The sequence below is a fragment of the Brassica napus genome, chromosome C9 (genome assembly GCF_020379485.1).
Source record: "Brassica napus cultivar Da-Ae chromosome C9, Da-Ae, whole genome shotgun sequence".
NCBI classification, from domain to species: Eukaryota; Viridiplantae; Streptophyta; class Magnoliopsida; order Brassicales; family Brassicaceae; genus Brassica; species Brassica napus.
The window spans coordinates 21490582-21514420 of NC_063452.1; the positions used below are offsets into that span (position 1 = coordinate 21490582).

The 23839-nt window shown below is 38.5% G+C and overlaps 2 protein-coding genes, 1 long non-coding RNA gene and 1 other non-coding gene across 5 annotated transcripts; 2 read left to right on the forward strand and 2 right to left on the reverse strand.

The window, feature by feature from the left end:
• The first annotated feature begins 8109 nt into the window (after positions 1 to 8109).
• On the forward strand, positions 8110 to 8216 carry LOC125593685. Its single transcript, XR_007329585.1, has one exon. It is a non-coding gene; the product is annotated as a small nucleolar RNA R71 (small nucleolar RNA).
• A 3326-nt stretch (positions 8217 to 11542) lies between these two features.
• LOC106418571 (ras-related protein RABF2a) lies at positions 11543 to 13743 on the forward strand. Its single transcript, XM_013859297.3, has 7 exons — positions 11543 to 11840; positions 12518 to 12595; positions 12682 to 12849; positions 12932 to 12980; positions 13109 to 13182; positions 13263 to 13356; positions 13454 to 13743. Exons 1-7 carry the CDS (start codon positions 11802 to 11804, stop codon positions 13552 to 13554), a joined length of 603 nt encoding a protein of 200 aa, XP_013714751.1. The 5' UTR covers positions 11543 to 11801; the 3' UTR covers positions 13555 to 13743.
• Positions 13744 to 14065: 322 nt separating this feature from the next.
• Positions 14066 to 14927, reverse strand: LOC106418572. Of its 2 annotated transcripts, none has more exons than XR_001283703.2 (2): positions 14900 to 14927; positions 14066 to 14543 (listed from the first exon to the last, which is right to left on the reverse strand). It is a non-coding gene; the product is annotated as an uncharacterized LOC106418572 (long non-coding RNA). The 2 variants fall into 2 exon arrangements; XR_001283702.3 differs by having other exon boundaries at positions 14838 to 14927.
• A 6158-nt stretch (positions 14928 to 21085) lies between these two features.
• On the reverse strand, positions 21086 to 21691 carry LOC106416931. Its single transcript, XM_013857805.2, has one exon. The coding sequence runs from the start codon at positions 21689 to 21691 to the stop codon at positions 21086 to 21088; it is 606 nt and encodes a 201-aa protein (XP_013713259.2).
• Between the last annotated feature and the right edge of the window lie 2148 nt (positions 21692 to 23839).

Sequence of the window (23839 nt, forward strand, 5' to 3'; positions counted from 1 at the left end):
AGAGCATGGTCTCATCGACTGTTTCTTCATGCTTGATCTCTCTTCTCTGAATGTATGGCATTAACAACGAGAGACTGCGTCGATCCTTTCCTCTCCGACCCTTTTGCACATATCTGCACATATGACACTGAAAAACAGAGTGCATGAGGGTAAAAATAAAGGCTTAGGCGCAAGGTGGGAACTAGCTAAAGATGAGCTAGCCACTCAGGATCAGCAAGATTGGTAAAAGGAGTAAGAAGTCCTGAGTGTAAGTCTCGTTTCCCTGATCTAGTGCCCATAACAAGAAGAATTTCAGTCAAGATTAGGTTCAAGTTAGGTGGAGTTGAGTCTACCCAGTGTAACCTGATCGGTTGAGAGCTTTTAGAGAATCAAATGAGATAAGTCAGGGGTGTTCCAGGTCCAAGTGTGGGTTTTTCATCACTCCTAAGGTCACTGGATAAGAAAGTTAGAGCACGAGGTGGTTAAAAATTTATTACAAACACAAGGTCCTAATTCCCACAAGAGTTTTAGCTGACTCGATCCTAAACTGACTCAATAAACATCCAAATAACATAGGGACTGACTCAGAAATAAAGACATAGAGTATCAGTACACAACAAGTGCTTCTCCCAGACTTAATTTACACCATCCCTGGTGTGCAACCAAATCGAGGTCAACCAAATAACAACACAAAGCATAAAATAAAGAGTTCAGATGGATAGAACAATGGATAGAGAATAGTCCTTGCGGACTCAGTCGGACTCGCCGCTCTCGGCCGGATCAAACGAACGTCTGTTGTGCGAGCGATGAACCTCCTCAGTTGAAGTGCCTGTTCCCATAAGCGCCTTTCCTGGACGGTGCGATCGTGGAGTCTGCTCTGCTGGTGACTGTCGCTGGTTACTTCCGCCAATGCAGCCGCCGGTAACGAGATGGAGGATCCTCCACATGAGACTGTTGTTCTTCCGCGCTGCGAGTCGACCATCCAGTGTCGGTAAGCCTGATCATCTGTCACATCCGCCAGCTCTCCGAGGTCGTATGATGGGTCAGCTTCTGGGGTAATGTCCTCGACATCCTCCATATCCGCGTCAGGGGCAGCAGCAGCACGAGGATCAGTGCATAGGAGCTCGGGTGGTGGGAGGAAGCGTACGTTGTCGAACACGCTGAGCCTGGTGATCTCGGGGTGAGGCAGCTTGGTGAACAGCTGGGTACCCTCCTTGTCGAAGAAGTTGTAGGTATCCTCATTTCGCATGATGTGGCACGCCATAAGGTACTTGATGTCGAGGTACTGAATCTCCGTGTTCACCTTGTATTTGCTGAGATCAATGCCAAAATGCTTGAAGAGCGCGCGTGAGCAAGCTACCGCTATATCCTTCTTGTTCGTGTCGTGCATCAGACAGAGCCTCCTCTCGCAAACATGGTGATGAAATGAAAGCCTGGGTTCGTCTTGACCATCTGAATTGGAATGCCAGACCCTGAAGCGCGGATTTCATCCTCAATACTTGCATACAGGGTTTTCAGCTCCCCGTTTGTCACTTTGGAAGTCTGATCCTTGGCGAACAGGAGGTTTGAAATGATCTTTGCAATGACTCTAAGTGTTGGGTTCCTGATCTGCGACTGGTAGGCTTTGCCAGGTGTGAAGTTCCCATTCGCGATGAAGTCCCAGAAGGTGTTTGATGGGGCGAACTTTTTCGCCACTGCTACCCCTCTCGGTTCATTCGCGATCTCATAGATTTCGTTGAGTTTGTCGAGGGACAGTGAGCAATACTCTCCATCATCCATAATGAGAAGGAGCAGTTGGCGTAGGAAGGAGCATAGAAGTCTTCATAGCTGATGGTGGCAGTGGCGAGCACTTGGTGGATAAGGTCAGGGTAGAGCTCGTGCGTAGCATAACAAAGGGGGAGCGATCCCCATCGCTTTGTAGCGTCTTGAACACATCCTCGTTGATACCGAGCTCAACGAGAGTCTCGGGTGTGCAAAAACGGGTAGGTAGTATCTCGGCCTTGAGGAGAGTGTTGTGTACCGACTAGCTGTCTCCTAGTCCCACCCTTCGCAATTGAAATCTAAAAGCATAGGGTCATCGAGATTGATTGGCTCGCCCTCCTATTCTCGCGGCCATGGGTAAGAGGCGGAGGTTGGTTGTTCTGCTCGCTGTGGGGGCGTGTTGTTCGTCTTCCTTGTTCTATTGGCCGATTGCTTAGTGCGTGGAGGCATCTGCAAGGCAACGAAAGTTTTTCATTAGTTCCATCCTCGTTGCATAGAAGAAACGGAATCAAACTAATCCTCTTTTAGGAACTATTCCTTTTTCCTTCTAAGCAACCCGCCTTCAACAAACATGAACTTCAACTCGCCAAATCAGACCATTTCAGCTTTTCACATCACAATCACAATTCATATGAGCAATGTATATCAAGATGCAACATGTTGTCTAAATCAGAACTTGCTCAAACAAAGGGGAAATGAAAACCGCGATTCTCTAGGGCTAAGAGACAAAAGTTCAACTTCTAAAATCAACCCTAACAGCAAAAGGGAATTTCGGATCAAGCTATTTCTGACAAGAATCAAACTATCAAAGCGGTTTAGAAGGGTGAGCTTTTCAAACCGAAATTGCGATTGTATTTTGATTGCCGAGCCTCTTACCGTGATAATCGGAGCAAATGAACTGCAAAAACAGAGAGAACTCGAAAATCCAATTGGATTAGAAGCAAGAATCACTTAAAAAGAGTGAGAATTTAAGTTTTGGTGATGGCTTCAAAATCGCAAGAGAGGGAGGAGTGTACGGCTGAGTGAAAAGAGAAAGTGGAAGGGTGGGGCCTTGAATAGGCGAAACCCTAACCGCTCTCCATTATCTCTCTCTCTCCTTTTTTTATTATTATTTTTTTATTTTTATTGTTTTTGGGTCCGGAACAATTACCTGGAACAGGCGATGGGTTGTTCCACCAGAAGAACAGTCCTTCGGTTGTTCTGACTGAAGTGTTCGGTTTTTCTTGTTTTGACCTGCAAACTAAATCTGAAAGAAATAAAATAGACTATAGAAAACAATATATACACTCACCAGTGGGTTGCCTCCCACCAAACGCTTAGTTAAAGTCATTAGCTTGACTTGGCTCAGCCGATCAGGCTGATGGGGGATCGGATCGCTTAGGGGAATTTTTTCACCCTCTGCGATAGTGGAGTCAACAAGGTAATGCTTGATGCGCTGACCATTGACGACGAACTCGTCTCCCTTTCTGTCCAGCAACACAACAGCTCCGTAAGGGCGGACTTCCTTAACGGTGAAAGTCCAGACCATCTAGATTTCAGCTTGCCTGGGAACAGCCTAAGTCTGGAGTTGAAGAGCAAGACCTTATCGTTTGGTACGAATCGTCTGGCAATGATTCGCTTGTCATGGTAGGCTTTGGTCTTCTCCTTATAAATTTTGGAACTCTCATAGGCGAGGTGCCTTATCTCTTCCAGCTCATGGACTTGGATCATGCGCCTCTCAGTTGCTGGCTTGATGTCGAAATTCAGTAACTTGACCGTCCATGCAGCCTTGTATTCGAGCTCGATAGGAAGATGACAAGCCTTACCGTAGACCAGGTGATAGGGGGTGGTCCCTAGTGGCGTTTTGTAGGCTGTTCTGTAGGCCCAGAGAGCATCGTCCAGTTTAAACGACCAGTCCTTGCGCTAGGTATTGACAGTTTTCTGTAGAATTTTCTTGACTTCCTTGTTGGAAACTTCAACCTGTCCACTCGTCTAGGGGTGATAAGCGGTAGCCACCTTGTGTTTCACCCCATTCTTCTTCAACAGGCCCTGAAATGCCTTGTTGATGAAGTGTGTTCCGCCATTGCTAATGACCACTCTAGGCACCCCAAATCTCAGAAAGATGATGGAGCTGAACATCTTAGTCACCACTTTTGCATCATTAGTGGGACTCGCCACTGCTTCTACCCACTTGGAGACATAGTCAACGGCAACTAGGATGTACTCGTTCTTGAAGGACGGAGGAAATGGTCCCATGAAGTCGACTTCCCAGCAGTCGAACACCTCAACTTCTAAAATGTAATTCTGAGGCATTTCATTCCTTTTGCTGATGTTCCCAAGTCGCTGGCATGCATCGCATCGAGCTATGTAGGCGTGAGCATCTCTGAACATAGTTGGCCACTAGAAACCTGCGTGGAATATTTTGGAAACCGTTTTGAATGTGGCGAAGTGCCCTGCATAAGAGGAACCATGGCAATGATGTAGAATCCCTGGAATATCTGCTTCTGGAACACACCTTCTGAATATGCCATCCTTGCAATGTTTGTACAAGTACGGTTCATCCCAAACATACTGTCTCGCCTCTCTTAAGAATTTCTTCTTCTCGTTTCCAGTGAACTTAAGTGGTTCCTTTTCAGCAGCTAGGAAGTTTGCAATCTCAGCAAACCAGGGGAGGTGAGAGTACTGCTTTTGGATTGCGGCTACTGGTTGTTTCGGTACGCGAGAACAATCAATGTTATGCTCAGGGTTTTTCCGCGAAGCGCAAACCAATCGCGTTGACGTGTTCCACTGTGTGTTCTTCATCAAAGCTGTGTCGTCCTCAATCTTCATTCTGGAAAAGTGGTCTGCAACCCCATTCTCGACTCCATTTTTGTCTTTTATCTCGAGATCAAATTCTTGGAGAAGAAGAATCCACCTCAACAACCTCGGTTTTGCATCCTTCTTTGTGAGCAAGTACTTAAGAGCAACATGGTCTGTGTGCACAATCACCGTTGATCCCACCAGGTAGGATCTGAACTTCTCGAATGTAAAAACAATAGCCAGGAGTTCCTTCTCAGTCGTAGTGTATCTGCATTGAGCTTCATCCATGGTTTTGCTTGCGTAATAGATCACATGAAGTTTCTTATCCTTGCGCTGCCCAAGGACTGCTCCAACTGAAAAATTGCTAGCATCAGTCATGATCTCAAAGGGAGATCCCAGTCTGGCGGTTGTACAACAGGTGCGTTGACTAGAGCTCATTTGATCGTATGGAACGCAGCTAAGCACTCGCTGTTGAAATCAAACTTGATCTCCTTGCAGAGCAGTCTGGTGAGTGGTCTCGCTATTTTTGAGAAATCCTGGATGAACCTCCTGTAAAACCCTACATGACCCAAGAATCTTCTATAGCTTTCACAGTTGTTGGTGGCGGCAAGCTCATCATCACCTCGACCTTTGCCTTATCTACCTCAATGCGTTTCTCGGAGATCTTATGCCCTGAACAATCCCATCTCTGACCATGAAGTGACACTTCTCCCCATTGAGCACCAGATGTTTCTCCTCACACCTTCTGAGTACCCTGCACAAGTTTGACAAATAGACACTAAAGGAGCTTCCATAGACACTGAAATCGTCCATGAAAACCTCCATAATATCTTCAATCAGGTTAGTAAAGATCGACATCATGCAGCGCTGAAATGTTGCTGGCGCATTGCACAGGCCGAATGGCATTCTCTTGTACGCGTACGTTCCGTATGGGCATGTGAACGTCGTCTTCTCCTGATCGTCCGGATGGATAGGGATCTGAAAGAAACCTGAATAACCATCTAAAAACAGTAATATGGATGGTTAGCTAATCTCTCAAGCATTTGATCAATGAAGGGAAGTGGAAAGTGATCCTTTCTAGTGGCTGCATTTAATTTTCTGAAATCAATGCACATGCGATGTCCAGTCACTATTCTAATAGGGATCAATTCATTCTTTTCATTTGTGATATCAGTGATCCCACCTTTCTTAGGTACTGCATGAACATGGCTAACCCACTTACTATTAGATATGACATAGATCACACCCGCTTCAAGAAGTTTCATTATCTCTTTCTTAACAATATCTTTTAGATTCGGGTTTAACCTCCTCTGATGTTCAACAGAAGTCATTGATTCTTCTTCTTGGTGTATTCTATGCATGCATAAATCAGGTGAGATACCAGGTATGTCAGGTAGTGAATATCCTAATGCCTTACGATACTTCCTAAGCTCACACAAAAGCAATGCAGTTTCCACATTATTGAGTTCAGCGTTTACAATGACTGGGTAAGTGGAATTCTGACCTAAGAAAGCATACTTCAGCCCCTTGGGAAGGGGTTTTAGCTCAACCTTGGGAGCCTTCAACTCGCTCCAGGGATCATCAGGTAGGTTCGGCGGAACAGGCGAGTTCGGTAAAGGGGTCGCTCCAGTTGGAGTGTTCTCGTCCTTGTTGCTTTCTTCCCCCAGACTTAGACTCGCCACCATTCTTCCCATACTCCTTGCAGAGTCAAGCATCTTAGCATACCCGTCTGCATCAATGTTCTCGACACTGTGCTCGGCCTCAGCTCTTACTAGTGCAAGTTCAAGTGGATCTTCTGTAAGAATCTCCTCGATCATCCCGTCGCGAGGTTGCAGCGGATCAATCCCTTCGTCCACCTCGAAGGTCTGTCCATCCAGCATCGGCTTCTTCAGCAGCTCATCCATCTCAAACTGCATGACTATGTCCCCCAGATTGAGATCAATCTTCCCTTGCCGCACATCAATGATGGCTCCAACAGTACATAGGAACGGTCTTCCTAAGATAAGCGGATCTTTGAATTCCTCTTCCAGCTCTAGAACTACGAAGTCTGCTGGAACAGAGGTGTTCCTGACTTTTACTTGGAGATCCTCTAGAATACCAACCGGGGACTTAACTGATCTATCCGCGAACAACAAGGACATCTTAGTTGGTTTGAAATGCGTGTATCCCAAATGTCATGCTACAAAGTAGGGCATGAGGTTTCCGCTGGATCCCAGAGCAACCAAGGAGCATGAGAAAACTGTCTTCCCAATCTGGATAGAGAGGACGAACTTGCCAGGGTCTCCTCGCTTCTTTATCTGCCTGTTCTGAAGCACGGTGCTCCACTCCTTAGAGACAGTCATGAATTCGCTCTCCTCTGATATTTTTCCTGAGATCAATCCCTTCATAAAGCTGCGCATGGAGGGCATCATTTGGATCGCATCCATCAATGGGAGTCGGACGGTTAGGTCCTCCAGCATCTTTCTGCACTTCATCTCCTCTCGGTCCTTACGAGTAGCCTTTGCTGGAACAGGGTAAGGGACTTTAGGAGTGTATTCGCGAGCAGGAACAAGCTCTGGGATCGGGCGGACAGCCTCAGCTGGTTGTTCTGGTCCTGGCGAATTGGTTCCAACTATTGGTTCCCCCTCTTTCTCAGCTGCCGGGGTATCGGCTGGTGGTTGTTCCGACTCTTTCTTCTTCCCCTTCTCAGCCACAGTGAACCTCTTCTTTACCGGCTCAGACAGTTGCTTTCCACTTCTCAACTCAACCGCATTGCACTCCTTAGGGTTTTTGTCGGTTTTCCCGGGTAGAATACCTTGTTGCCTCTTGACGCTCTCAGCAGTCTGAGCAATCTGAATGTCCATCTGTCTCATATGACTCGCGACATTGTCGTATTTGGTGCTCAAATCTCTGAACATATGGTTCATTCTGGTATTGATCTCGGTAGTAACCTGGTTTAGAGCCTTCCCTTGGAGATGTTGTCCTTGGAGCAGCAGCTGCAACATAGCTTTTGTCTCATCTTGTGGAACAGCGATAGGAGCGGAGGTAGCTGGCTGAGTGTTCTGGTGTTTTTGTATCTGAGGTGGATTGTTCTGCGGTTGGCTTAGAACATAGGTCTGGGGTTGGTAGTTCTTTTGATACCCGACATACTGACCTTGGTTACTCTGTGCAGGATCAGCTGGTTTGTCTTGCTTAGGCCAGAAAAGTTGTGGGTTGTTCCTCACGTTAGGGTTTGGGTGGTAGTTTTTGAGCTGCCATCCTTGCCCATTCACGTAGCTCACCTCTTGCTGATTGTCTCCTGATATTTCAGCATCAAACGCCAGGTCACCGGCACTCTTCTCAGAAGCTGCTTCTTCCATTATGAACACTTAGCTTTGGTTTCACTTAAGCAGTTGGTCCACCTTTGCAGCGAGATCATCTATGCTGTTCACACTCTTCGAGCGGTCACGCTCCTTGTTCTTATTTAGTGAACTTGAAGCCATGTTCTCAATCAGCTCGAACGCACCAGGTGTGGTTTGAGTCATGAAGTCTCTATTACTCGAAGAATCAAGGGTGTTTCGAAACTCATAGCTCACTCCATCATAGAACACCTCCAATATATAGTCATCGTCAAACCCATGGTGCAGAAACTCTCTCTGGTACTCCTTGTACCTCTCCCAAGCTTCATGAAAAGGTTCATCAGACTTCTGCTTGAAATTGGAGATCATGTGTCATAGAGCCGCGGTTTTAGACTTCGTGTAGAAGTGGCTCAGGAACGCTGATCGGACCTGGTCCCATGAGGTAAGAGAACCGGTCGGCAGAGATTGGAGCCAGCGAGAAGCTTTCCCTTCAAGAGAGAATGAGAACAGCGTGCATTTGACATAATCTGGTGGCACTCCGTTAGAGCGAGAGAAATTGCAGATTCTCTCAAAGGCTTCGATGTGGTCCATCGGGATGTTAGTAGTGAGACCGCTGAACGTGCTCTTCTATACCAGACTTATCAGTGCAGGTTTGATCTCATAGTCTTGCCGAGTGCAAGGAGGAGGTTTGATGAGGGAGCAGTTAGTAGCAAAGTTCCGCGAAAGGTTCCGCTCCCCAATAGGAGCACCACGCTCTTCTCGCGCGGCGTTCTCAGCTGCTTCTTGAGCAGCTTGTTGCTGATTTTGGATGGTCTGATGCATCTGCAACATCTGTTGTTGCTGAGTCTGCATTTGTTGTTGAATGATTGCCAATGCAGCAGTGAGGTCATCCTGATTGTCGTGATCACCCATGTTGGTGTCGGTTGTTCGCGGCTGTTGACGGTTCTGTCTTTCTAATCTTGCGAGTTCGTCGTTGGTCAGTTGATGTAGTGGTCCTTGTGCGTTGCTCCGAGTATGTCTACTGGTTATGCACTTGGATCATCTGTTCCAACAAAGAATTAAAAGCAAGTTAGATATCTCAGACTAAATATTAAACCGAAAAATAAAGGTAAAAGCCTGGTCCCCGTCGCAACGGCGCCAAAACTTGATACACTAAAAATGAATCCTTGCTACTGTCAAGTTAACAGTGGTAATTGTGATATTTGAAATTCAATCCAAAGGATAAGTTTACTCTTTACTCTTATGAGTTCAATTTTAAGCTGGGAAACAAGTGGGATTTTAAAATCAATGGTCATGCAAGTAACTAGAATACCTAGAGATTCAAACTCGATTTAAATGAAAGCTGGCTTAGGGTTGTTCATCGGGTGTCAATGCGGAACCAAACAACTATTCAAGTGCAATGAGGAGCAGTCTAGAACTCGGATCACTCGGCTAGAACAATCCACTATCGTGGACTTGTTCCCTTTGTTGGTCGGTCTTGAGTCCTAAGCTCTCACTTGGAACAAGACGCGATAACAAGCCTTAGAGATCAGGTCCGATTAGTTCACTTAATACCCTAATATCTACTCTCGCTGATTAGGGATATGAAGCTCATTCAATATACGTCAATTTATCTCCTAAGCGGTTAGCTAGGTGATTAAACTAGAGATCAAACATTAAGTGATCAATCAATGCAAGCAGTAAGAACAATATGAATGAAGAACAATTAAAATCACTTATTTGCGTTTAGCTCATGCGATTGACACCCTAAAACCCTAAGCAAGCTTAGCCGACTACTCAATCACAAAGCAAGATGACACAGACATGATTTCTGAATAATACTGCATATAAAATAAAGTAGAAAGACAAGGGTTCAAGATGATCTTCTCGTTAAAATGAGAGATGAAGCCTTCTCCCTTACAAGTTGCTCAATCCAAAATAGTTCTAGGTCTCTTGTAAAACTAGCGTAAGAAATTAGAAATGATAGCATAGGCTTTTTATATGGAGGCGCCAGTGGTAAAGAGAAAAGAGAGAAAATCTAGGGCAAACCCCTGAAATCTTGGAGGTTTCCTTAATAGTCGGGAACAGTCAGTCGCTTGCTCTCTTTGGGAACAACCTCCGGATTGATCCGACTGGCTGTTCTGCGTTAGATATTCCAAAATGACTTCTTCCTTCATAGCACTCTCTTCTTTACTCTTTCACCTGCTCCAAACCTGGAATGATATCAAATAAACACGAATTAAGACTGAGTATTAACTTAAAAAACACATATAATGGTATTAAAAACACCATATATCAGTTATGTTAATTATAAATTTTTGTATGTTAACACTGTTTTTCTAATTGGGCCCCAAGGAATGTCCATTTGGAATGGTTCAATTTGGTATGGACAGTTTGGACTTGGTCCAATTTGGGCTTAAAAAAAATAATGTCCAATAAACTAGTTTGTCCATTTGAACATGCCCATTGGATATGAACAGTCCATTTGACATCTCTACTCGTACTCCTTTAAAATCCTGAGAATGGTTTGACACTTTTCTTTTTAGGCCTTACAAAATAAAAAACTATTGTCTGCAAAGAGCAGATGCGATATCGATAGAAAAGCTCTGGCTACCTTCATTCCCGTTAATCATTTCTCTCTCTCAGCCTTCTTAATATTCGCAATTAAAGCATTTGTGCACATGATGAATATGTAAGGGGATAAAGGGTCTCCTTGACCCCGAATTATACTTCCATTGTATATTAGTGATTTTTGTGTTGATATAGTTTTATATGTGTTTAGGTATTTTAATTTCAGTTTATATTCTTATAATATTTTCTTAGAAAAAAATTGAAACTAATTCTAAATTAGAATATTTTTAAAATAGAGATCAATTCTGTCACATAAATCAAGTGATATCATAATGATTTTATAAATAGTTTAAAAAGGATTCAAAATTTTATATAAATCATGTGTTTTAATCTATAAACTGAATAAAAACTTTTAAAATCTCATCTAATTTAAGTCTAATAGAATTGATTTCAAGTTATACAACCAATAACACCTCCTAAAGTGTGAGCTGGCTGAGTTTGATAGATTTCTTAATTTCTCTTATATATATATATATATATATATCTAATAACTTTTTGGAATATTACGCATAATAAAATAACGAAAGAAACTAAATTTTGATGGGTATTTTCGAAGTGCATGTTTATTTTTTTGAAGAATAGGTCTATTTGTTATATTTACTAAAGTTATAATAGCATTTGAAAGAAAATTAGACTGCTGATGTCTTTTCCATTAAACTAAAAGAGGTTAGAAATGAATCTGTAAATGATTTTTGTGGAAAATGTGTTAATGTGATAATGGTGTGGAGACCAATATCTTCATTGGATATTTTGAGATGATTTAAGGATGTAATAAAAATGATGAGAAAAATTAAATAATTGATGAAAAAAATTTGTGAAACGATGAGATAATTATTTTAAAACAGAAATACAGCTATAACCTTCAAATAGTTTTTTGCTTATATTTATAGTATAGATATTTATTTGTTTTGAATCCTGCTTTAATTTTGAGGAAAAAAATGGGGAAAATAAGTATTCAAATGAGCTTTTTATTTGAAAACTATATCAATTTTGTTTTTTTTTTTTTTGAAAACTACACTTTTATATATGTTAATTGACCAATCAAATCTGAATATTTGTTATGGGTGCTTTATAGAATTATATATAAATACAGGGGACTCTGGTAATTTGGATACTCTTGGCTGGGGTTCTTCACAAGTATCGTGCCGTATAATATTTGTTTCTTTGACTTTTCTCTGCTTTATTTTGCTTTCATCGTCGAGAGAGAGAGAGAGAGAGAGAGAGAGAGATAGATAGATTTGGTTGTGTGTTTTGACGAAGAAGCTTCTTCGCTCTTCTCCTTTGGAACTTTTCTCCGTCTTTAGATTGTCAACGCGTTTCTCATCTGTGATTTCTCGGAGCTTCAGATCAACAATCATGGCCACCGCTGGAAACAAGAACATCAACGCCAAATTGGTCTGCCTTTTTTATTATTTATCGCTGCTTTCTAAATTAGCTTTAGATTCTTTCTGGGCTCTTTCTCAAATCGTGAAATTTTGATTGGATCGTTGATCTCTGGTGTAAATTCTGTTTCCAATTTGGGGGAATTTGAGTCAAATTTCTAATTACGAAATCGGATTAGATTCCCTTGTTCCTATCTCAAATTGCATGCTTTATCACTGTGGAATTATATCTTTCTTGAATTGCGTGTAGCTACTTCGTTTGTATCCCTATGTGTTTGTTTAATCTTGTGATTATGATCATTAAGAGGATTTGCTTATGGTGGTTATAGTAGTGTCTAAGAAGTATGGTTGTGACTATTTTAATATCAGTAGGCTCTTTTTGTTAGTGATATGTGACTCTTGTTAGAGTAATTTAGGTATGGTTAGGTTAGGGTGTTTTTATTTAATGAGTTTTAGTGTTTCACTTTATTGATTAGGTTTCCGATATTATCTTTCTATGTTAAAGAGTGTTTTTTTAATTTCTGCATTAGTGTTATGATTGAGTTGTATTAAAACCTATACAACAAGGGTCTATATTGATTAATTAGTTATCAAATATCCAAGAATTGATTTTAATCTAGGCTTGAAGACTGTTTCTGTTTCATTTTGTGTTATTTTGGTTTTGGTGCTTAAATTGGTTAAGTTACTCAGGTATTGCTTGGAGATGTTGGGGCTGGAAAATCAAGTCTTGTGCTTAGGTTTGTCAAAGATCAGTTTGTTGAGTTCCAGGTTTGTGGAGATTCTCACAATAGTCTACTTTTTATCTTGTTTCCGTGGCTGATTCTTGAGGTTTGGATACTTGTTGTGGTATACAGGAATCAACCATAGGTGCAGCTTTTTTCTCTCAAACATTGGCTGTGAATGATGCAACTGTCAAGTTTGAGATATGGGATACAGCTGGTCAGGAACGTTACCATAGCTTGGCTCCAATGTACTACAGGGGTGCAGCTGCTGCCATTATTGTCTTTGACATTACTAATCAAGTACGAATTTCTCAGTCCCGTGATCTAGTGGCTAACTTGCTGATTAGCAGTGGGCAGTTAACTTATTTTTCTATTCTCACAGGCGTCATTTGAGAGAGCGAAGAAATGGGTTCAAGAACTGCAGGCACAAGGTACATAACTCGCTGACTATGGTTTAGATTTATATACATTGCTAGTTTATAGTATAGTTGGTGAGGCTTATTTACTATAATAGGGATTTGATTCTGTATTCTTGTTTTGTTGTTGTCGTGTCAAATAGGTAACCCTAATATGGTGATGGCTCTTGCTGGAAACAAAGCTGATTTATTGGATGCAAGGAAAGTGTCTCCAGAGGTAAAAAAGAACAATTTGTTTTCTGTGTTGTGTTGTTAAGTAGCTCTTGATAGTCATATACTATTATTTGTCATATGCAGGAGGCAGAGGCATATGCGCAAGAGAACAGCCTTTTCTTCATGGAAACCTCAGCGAAGACTGCAACAAATGTCAAAGACATCTTCTACGAAATCGGTAAGTCATTCTTACACTCAAGAAACCAAATTTCAAACAAAATGTTTATGTTTTACGACTAAATTCCTTTTGCTTTTTCTTGCTCAAACCGCTACAGCAAAAAGGCTACCGCGCGTGCAGCCAGCAGAAAACCCAACAGGGATGGTTCTCCCAAACGGGCCAGGAGCTACGGCAGCAAGCGCATCATGTTGTGCTTAAGAGAGCTCTCTCTTTGATTAGTCACAGTAGATCTCTCTTCTTCTTATCTTGACATTGTCGCTTTGCTTTGCTTGCATTGACAACAAAAGTGTATATCCAAATGATATTTCAAACCTTGTGGAATCTAAAAATATTTGTATTTGAAAGAGGTTTGGATCTCTTTTGTAATTAGATATCATAAACTTACTATGCGTGTGTTTGCATCTATTTATTTTTGTGCGCCAATATCAAGTTTCCTTGTGTATATATTGTCCAAAGTCGAAAGGTTTTGATGAATGACAATAAAGTAACAAAACATGATTCTTAATTTCTTATTCATCTAAACATCCAAAAAGGAGACGGAATAAAATTGGAGGATGTTTACACTAACATCCAACATTCAGTGGCTGTATTGCACAAAGAGAAGAGTAAAGACACGACGGAAACAATCCAGAAGAGAAGCATAACAGTAGAGCTCTGTCTTATTGACTTGAACCCTTAGCCTTATACAAGAAAAAAGTGCAGCGCTTTGAGATCAAACTGGACATCAGTTTGAATAGAAGCTTGTTGATGTCTGGAAACTAACCAACCAAAAAGAATCAATATGTTACAGCATGTAGCGATAGATAAATATCATCAAGCCTAAAAATTCAACTACAACTTCGAGAATTAAACAGATATGGTCGACGGCATTATCTAAAGAGACTCACTCTTGGAGTCCAGATCTCAGAGGTACGCTTTTTGACATCAGAAACTCATCTATTGCATTTTTCTGCCAACAAACAAGTTGAAGTTGGAAGAGAATGTAGCTAGCTGAAAATAACATCATGTTCAGAGTACGCGTGCAAACATTTTCTCGCAATACACTTTTGACAAAAGAGGTAGATAAACAAGAGTTGGATAACATGTACCTAGTCGCATCACGCAAATGATGCTTACGCAAAAGTTTGATTAACTTACCTGGTTGAAATACAAAAGCAACATTTTTCTCTTCATCAGCAGCACCTTTTCTGAAAATACAAGCAACATTAGCTTAAAATGAACTCAATCTAATCTTCTACTCATATTGAGGACAATCGAAGGTTAAGTGGACGCAAAACCAGTTCATCAGCTTAGTATCTAATAAAGCCGAAACAAACCAGAAAACAAAAGTCCTAGACTGGTACAAATTTAGATTTTATAGCTCAACATGTCTGAATGCACTGGTTCAGGCCAATTTGCACGGTCAACCCCAAGTTTTTTAAAAGCTGGAGTTCACAAATAAGAATAACAACATTAGACAAAGAAGAGAAATCATCACAGACCACAAAAGCTCATGGATTCTGAAAACCCTCTGAATCTAAATAATGGGTGATTTAAGCCTCACCTACATTGAACACCTGGGGATTACTTGATACTTAGATGATAATACGCGCGCATGCACGGATTAATGATTTTAACATTTTGCAACAGTACAATCTTTATCGATAATAAAATGACGAATACAAATATTTGTCTCTTAAATGTATCATCGTCGTTGAAGAGTTAACATATTACATCTCATTTTAATTTTTTTTTAAGACTTCATATGCACAAAAGAAATTAAGTTTCGCGGCTTACACAAATCACCAAAACCAAATAAGTATATCCATAAGTGATTTCATTTTTTACTTCTATAAAATTATGCTTTCGCTTTCGTCTTTGTTTCATTAATATGAATTTAGTTTTTTTTTTTAACTTTTTCTATAAATTCGGTGAATTACATAAGTGTCAATTAAAAAAGATGGACATGTGTAAAAATTAGTTCCACTCCAGATACATATCTAAGAATCAAAATTTTGAAGAAAATCACTGGCAAACTATATTAAAATGTTAGTGTTCAAATCAAATATATCAAGCTGTTACAGAATATAAGTGTAGACTCGAAATATAAATATATGTTTAGTATATATTCACCAGTTCAGTCTAAAAAAAATTTAATTCTAAAACAACAAAACAAATTACTTATTTTATTAGTCTACGATTTTGAGGTTTAGTTACTTAAGAATATACAGATGAAAATATATATAATACTTTTCCATTCTAGTATATGTAAATTATTTATAAACTAAGAATTATTTGATTTATTAAATGATAAACTAGAAAACTTATAATAAATAGTTCAATTCTTTCATTCTTACAATTATAATAGCTAGATGGTTTATTCGGGAGAAAAAATATTAGACGAATGATCAAATGTCTCATTCTTCGAACAAACTCAAAAGAAGTGATTGGAATCTTGTCGTGATATTCGTTATAATTACCTCCATAATGATTTTATATATGATTGATTAAAGCATTTTGAAGTGATAAATGAGTTTTTATTTATTTGTAGGTTAAGAGGTAAAAAGGTTTTTGAAAACGAACATTCTTGTTTATTTTCATTTTCAACTTGTAATACTAACGCCAATTTTTCATCTCTTCGGTGCATTGATATCACGTTGATTTTCAATAATCATGCTATACATAATAATGCACACTGTTATTATATCATATAATAACATTATTTAATCTTTATATAATATTTATTGTATTGTTAATTAAATATTTTGTATAAAATGACTAAAATGATTAAACAAGAAAATTATTAACATTATTTGAAAGTTACAGAAGTAAAAAGACTATATAAATAAAAAGCCTTAAATAAAAGGTTTTATATACTGAAATTTTATATTTGAAATTTCAGCGTACAAAACCTTAAAATTTAAGGTTTTAAAGTTGTTTTGAAGAGCACAAAGCAATAAAAGCTAATATTTCCAAAATAAAATATTCTTTTCTACTATATAAAATATTTGAAGTAATTTCTTTATTTTCAGTTAATTTTGTGTTAAAAAACCCAAAGTTATATTATAATCTAATCTTCGCAAGTGGAGATAATTAAACAGTCTTTAATCATCTACTCCAGTGTCATTCATACATCTAACTAGGTCAGGGAGACTTTTCATTCAATTTTCTAGCTTTTCACAAATAATTTATTCTACTGTTTTTAAAAGAATTTTATAATTTATAGTTTAGAAAATAATTCATCTATGTTATAAAAAGAACTGGAATTTTATTGTATCGCGGGAATTTAAATAAAACAAAATTTTATACCTATAGGAAGAAGATAACACCGATAACAAGAGAGAATGTGTTATTAGAAGAAGAAGAGATGGTCTGTTACAAACGATCGAAATGATCGTTTATATAGAAGTGAAAAAGTAAAGTTACTGTGCATGCATAGTGACAGCGAGACCCATAATGATATTAAAGTTAACAAATTCTGCGCCTCCCCCATTTGCAATACGGCGCTTCCACAACACTCCCCCTTGGGACCGGTGTCGCTATTATCTCTTTCTTAGAGTCTATGTTGCCTCGTTAAAAACCTTTTCAGGAAAACACAATGGAAAAATCCATAGTAAGGTAAAAAGAGTACAACTAGGTAAGCTCCCCCTCGAATAAACAGTCATAGATTCTTCTGATGACGCATTCCAATGTTATGGACATGTTTTCTGAATACCGAAGTTGGAAGTGATTTTGTGAAGAGGTCAGCTGCATTGTCGCATGATTGGACATATCTTACTTCAATCTCTTTCTTCTTCACGAGATCTTGAGTGTATGAGAAGAACTTTGGATGAATATGATTCGTTCTATCGCTTTTTATATATCTGTCCTTTGTTTGAGCAACACATGTTGCATTATCTTCATATAGAATAGTTGGCTCCATATTTTCGTCAATCCCGCTGCTTGAACAGATGTGTCGGCTTATTGATCTTAGCCATACACATTCTCTACTTGCTTCATGGAGTGCAATGATCTCAGCATGATTTGAAGAAGTAGTCACGAGAGTTTGTTTTTGAGAACGCCAAGATATAGAAGTGCCTCCGATCGTGAAAACGTATCCTGTTTGTGATCGAGCTTTGTGTGGATCTGAAAGATATCATGCATCTGCAAAACCAACCATTTGACCTTTTGAACTTTTAGGATAAAACAAGCCTAAATCAATGGTCCCTTGGAGGTAACGGAAAACATGTTTAATCTCATTCCAATGTCTTCGAGTTGGAGATGAGTTGAATCTTGCCAAAAGATTCACAGCAAATGATATATCAGGTCGTGTACAATTTGCAAGGTACATCAGCGCTCCAATTGCACTTAGATATGGTACTTCCGGACCAAGTATCTCTTCTTTCTCCTCAGGTGGTCGAAATAGATCACTTTCAATATTAAGTGACCTAACGACCATCGGAGTGCTAAGAGGGGTTGATTTATCCATGTTAAATCGTTTCAACACTCTTTTAGTGTATGTGGATTGATGCACAAATATACCATTTTGTGAATGTTCTACTTGTAGGCCAAGACAATACTGTGTTTGTCCAAGATCTTTCATCTCAAATTCTCCTTTGAGATAGTCTGATGCCCTTTGTATTTCCTTTTGAGTTCCGATAATGTTAAGATCATCAACATATACCGCGATTATTACAAATCCGGATATTGTTTTCTTGATGAAAACACACGGGCATATAGGATCATTCACATATCCTTCTTCTATTAAATGATCACTGAGACGATTATACCACATACATCCAGATTGCTTTAAACCGTATAATGATCTTTGCAATTTTATTGCACATAACTCTTTAGGTTTAGAACTTAATGGTTTGGGCATTTTAAATCCTTTCGGGCATTTTAAATCCTTCAGGGATTCTCATGTAAATATCAGTGTCCAAAGATCCGTATAAGTATGCAGTAACAACATCCATTAGACGCATTTCTAGATTTTGATTAGCCGCAAGACTCATCAAAAATCTAAACGTGATTGCATCCATAACAAGAGAATATGTTTCTTCATAATCGATCCCAGGTCTTTGAGAAAAGCCTTGAGCTACAAGACGAGCCTTATATCTTATAACCTCGTTTTTCTCATTTCGTTTCCGAACGAAACCCATTTGTACCCAACTAGTTTCACAGCTTCAGGTGTGATTATAATAGGACCAAATACCTCTCGTTTGTTAAGCGAATCAAGTTCAACTTGTATCGCATCTTTCCATTTTGTCCAATCATGTCTCTTTTGACATTCTGAAATAGATTTTGGTTCAGGGTCATCACTCTCTTCATTTATTTCCTTCGAAACAAAGTATGAGAAAAAAATCATCAACACCATTCATTTTGTTTCTATTCCATATTTTTCTATTATGAATGTAATTAATAGAAATCTCATGAATTTTTTCAGAATCAAGATGTTCAACATTGTCATCGACCTCATTGTTCATCTCTTCCAAGCTTTCTGCTATATTGGAAGGATTTTGTTTTTCTGCCTCCTTTCGTTTTCTAGGATTCTTATCCTTAGACCCAATAGGTCTGCCACGCTTCAAGCGTATTTTAGACTCTCGTGTATTATCTTCTACTTCATGTTTATGTGGCATTTCTACACGAGCAGGAGCATTTGCAGCCGGTATATGTGGTTTTGTAACTAATTTGGTGTCTATAAATGCATCGGGAAGTTGACTTGCGATGCTTTGTAAATGAATAATTCGACGGACCTCTAATTCCAATTGTTTTGTAGGAGGATCAAGGTGTAGTAAAGATGGTACACACCATTTGATATCCTTTACTACTTGTTTATTTTCTCCCCCTAGAAATGGGAATACTTTTTCATCAAAGTGGCAATCAGCAAAACGTGTCGTAAATACGTCACCAGTTTGCGGTTCTAGGTATCGTATAATTGTTGGAGAGTCACAACCAACATATATCCCTAACCTCCTTTGGGGTCCCATCTTTGTACGTTGGAGAGGTGCAATTGGCACATATACAACGCAACAAAAAATTCTTAAATGAGAAATATTTGGTTCTCGTCCAAATGCCAACTGTATTGGGGAGTATTTGGGATATGCACTTGGTCTCACCCGAATCAGTGCTTCTACATGAAAAATAGCATGTCCCCACGCGGAAGTTGGGAGTTTAGTTTTCATGATCAATGGTCTCGCTATCAGTTACAGACGTTTAATTAATGATTCAGCCAAACCATTTTGTGTATGAACATGAGCGACATGGTGTTCAACATCAATTCCAGTTACCATACAATAATCATTGAATGCTTAAGAGGTAAACTCACCAGTGTTGTCCAGTCTAACTCTCTTTATCGGATAATCAGGAAACTGAGCTCTTAGTTTGATTATCTGAGATAAAAATCTCGCAAATGCCACATTCCGAGAGGACAATAGACAAACATGTGACCATCTACTCGACGCGTCGATCATTACCATAAAATAATAGAATGGTCCACAAGGTGGATGTATAGGTCCACAAATATCGCATTGAATTCGTTCAAGGAACTTTGGTAACTCTTTATCTATTTTGGTTGGCGATGGTTTTATAATCAACTTTCCAAGAGAACACGCAGTACATGTCATTTTATTCCCCTGATAAACTTCTTGGGATTTCAGTGAATGACCATGTAAGCTCTCGATGATTTTTCGCATCATTGTAGTGCCTGGATGACCAAGACGATCATGCCATAGTGTAAAATCACTAGAATTTTTCTTAATCACCAAATGTGATTCAAAGGCACTTATATATGTATGATGCAGACCAGAAGGGAGTTTTGGTAATTTTTCCAACACCTTTTGTTTTTCCGATTTCTCAAGAGTAATATACATATACTTCTTTCCATCCTCAGTTGCAGACTGAGTATCAAATCCTTGAAGATATATGTCTTTAAAACTCAACAAATTTCTTTTAGAATTTGGAGAAAAGAGTGTATTATTTATCGAGAATTTTGTCCCATTGGGTAGCGTGAAATGAGCTTTACCAATCCCTTCAATCAAGTCTGCAGGACCCGATATTGTATTAACAGTGATATTTGTCGGTTTTAATTCAGAAAAATATTTTTTGTATTTCAGAATAGTGTGCGTTGTTCCACTATCTGGTATACAAATATCTCTAGCATTGATCTTGGTTGATGTTCCATTTGTAATGTCCATTTCTGGGACGAACAAAAAGGAATTAACATAAGATAATATTATTCATAAAATATTATACATCATTAGCAAACATTAAACACACAATAATTATACATAAGAAGGTGAAAGACACACAATAATTATACATTAATCTTCCACAAACAACAATTATTTATGGTATAATTGTGGAATTTCAAGAGTCACATGATGGGCACTTAGGCTTCCATGATAGCGGTCTCCTCGAAATCATTCACAAAGTCAGACGCATCGAGGTGCGTTGTACCCTCAGAATGTTTCGTAAAGTTTACTTCCTTTTCTTTTCCTTTTGACTGACTCCTTGTATAGAGCACAAAGGTGTGCAGGGGTACGACATAAACGAGACCAATGTCCCTTAGTACCGCATCTGAAACAAGCTTCTTCTCGCTTCTGGGAGGTATTTCCTTGGTGTTCTTTTCCCTTAGGGGTTTGCTCAGAGCGGACCCACTGGAATGACTTCCTATCTTGTGGATTGTATTTTTGTCCCCGTCCACGGTAGTTTTAACGACCACGACCACGACCCCGAAAGGCTTTATTTTCCTTGACTGGTTTCTTCGCATCTAATGCGTTTGCTTCAGGAAACGGTTTAGAACCAGTTGGACGAGTATGTGATTCTTGATCAGAAGCTCGTTGTTCTTTTCTGCTATGAGAAACGCCACAATCAATTCTGAAAATTTGGTATATCCCCGCAACCTGTACTGTTGTTGTAGGGTGATGTGGCTCTGGTGGAATGTGGTGTATGTCTTCTCAATCATTTGAGATTCGGTGATCGTTTCACCACAGTATCTTAATTTGGCCACAATTCCTAACACAGCCGAGTTGTAATTCATCACTTTGTTGAAATCTTGGAATCTCAGACTCTGCCATTCATCCCGAGCAAGTGGAAGTGTTATGTCTTTCTGATGATCAAAACGATCTTTCCGAGACTTCCATAACTCTTTAGGATCTCTCATGTTGGCATAGTCATAAATAATACTTTCATCAAAGTGTCTTCTAAGGAAGATCACCGATTTAGCCTTTTCTTGAGGCGTTGAAGTATTATTCTCTTTAACGGTCTCGGATAGACCAAGAGATTCAAGATGAAGTTCGACATTTGTAACCCATGAAATGTAGTTGGTACCGGTGATGTCTAGAGCGGGGAATTGGAGCTTCTCCATGTTTGCCATTGGATTTCTAAAATCAAATAATATATTTTATTAGAATTTCATAATTTTAAAATGAACCATTTATATTGATAATACGCGCAATTACAAGGAGAAGAACCTCATAGAAAAGTAAAACGACATTAAGCGCAAATTCTCCAGGAGCAAATTCTCCAATAAAAAGACCGTACATAGAAGCAAAAATAAAAATTGCACATAGGACCAAAAATATACGAATCATCTTTCTTGCAATGAAAAACTGGGATGGAGCGATTTGAAAATATTTGAGAGAAGATGAAATGTTTTGGATGAAGTAAATGAGTGAAGTATGAGTGTATTTATTGATGAAAAATACTGTTTATAGCCGTCTAGAAAGAAGAAAATTTTTGAAAATTTTTCTTTGTAACCGTTGGGGTTAAATCTAGTGCACCAAAAATCAGTCTGAAAATATCGTATTAAATAGTCAATCGAATCTATAAAATTTCATAAAAATTAATAAAAGTAAAAATTATGGCAATGAAATATTTATGTTATGACAACAAATCATGCGACGGCTCAGCCAGTCGCAAAGTAATAAATAAATTATACGGCGGCTCGGCCGACCAATTAACAATAAATAGAGTATAAGGCGGCTCAGCCGACCAATTAACAATAAACAGAATATAAGGCGGTTCGGCCGACCAATTAACAATAAACATAATATAAGGCGGCTCGGCCGACCAATAAATTTACTAAATTATTAATAAATAATATAGGCGGTATTCCGGCCATTATAACATGATACAAATAATAGTAGATGCGGTATACCGACAATTATAGCAGAGTATAAATGATACAAATAAATTTTGCCAAATTTGAGAACGATCGTGTTGATAATATGTTATAAAAAGAACTGAAATTTTATTGTATCGCGGGAATTTAAATAAATCAAAATTTTATATCCGTAGGAAGAAGATAACACTAATAACAAGAGAGAATGTGTTATTTGAAGAAGAAGAGATAGTGTGTTACAAACGATCGAAATGATCGTTTTGATCGTTTATATAGAAGTCAAAAAGTAAAATTACTGTAAATGCATAGTAACAGCGGAATCCATAATGATATTAAAGTCAACAAATTCTACTCCTCCCCGTTTGCAACACGGCTCTTCCACGACAATCTACTGATATTTATTTCTCAACGACCCTATTTACTCGGTACTAAGATATTTAATATCCAATGACCCTACTAATATAGATAGAATTTTCAAAGACCTTGCTTGTCTATATAGTCAATGATATCTAGAAAATAGAAATTAATGGATTCTGCTTGCAGGCGAAGATTTCTAACCACAGTATACGGGTGGGTAAAAAAAAACGAATCGAATAAACCAACCCAAACTAAACTGATCCGACCAAACCCAAATCAAACTAAACTAATCCAGCCAAACCCAAATCAAAATAAAGTATTTAAACAATTTAGTTACAGATTTTATCAATCCAAATAATTTGATTTGGTTTAAACTGAACAAAAAATTAATTAGGTCACATAAATATACTAATAATATTAAATTAAGATATTTAACTATTTAATCTAAATGAATACATTTTATACATTTTTACTTCTATATGAATCGAAGAAACACAAATAAAAATAAATTAAAAGAATATGAATTTTATACATTACATAAAAAAATACATATGATATTTACTTTAGGTTAAAAGATAATAATATAAAATTATTATATTACATCTTTTACATTTTAATGTGATGTTTTACTCTAAATTTAAATATGAAAATAATGATTTAGAGTTAAATGATGATTTGTTTATGTCTTTATAAATTAAATTTTTGTAACCAAATTAGAACAAAACTAAAACATTAATTAGCTACATTTAACTGAAAAACACAGATAAAACCAAACAAAATCAAACCGAACACAAGCCACATCGAATTAAAACCGAACACAAACAAAACTAAACTAATTTCGATTGATTTTGGTTAAAGCTTTTTTGGACCCAAATGAACCAAACCAAACCAAGTTTAAACCGAACCCAAATTTAAACCGATATGCTACACGCCTACGGTTTACAAACTTATATCAATGCAAGATTTGACGACGTGAGTTTGTTGTTTATATTGTTTTTCGAATTTTAACACATTTTAATGATGAGTGATAGTTTATTTAAATGA

Excerpts from the sequence above, each read along its gene's own strand:
- LOC106418571 (XM_013859297.3), top strand. The coding sequence starts at position 11,802 with ATGGCCACCGCTGGAAACAAGAACATCAACGCCAAATTG. Across the intron at positions 12,981-13,108 it reads TCAAGAACTGCAGGCACAAG|GTAACCCTAATATGGTGATG; the intron begins GTACATAACTCG and ends CGTGTCAAATAG. Across the intron at positions 13,183-13,262 it reads CAAGGAAAGTGTCTCCAGAG|GAGGCAGAGGCATATGCGCA; the intron begins GTAAAAAAGAAC and ends TGTCATATGCAG.
- LOC106416931 (XM_013857805.2), bottom strand. The coding sequence starts at position 21,691 with ATGGCAAACATGGAGAAGCTCCAATTCCCCGCTCTAGACATCACCGGT.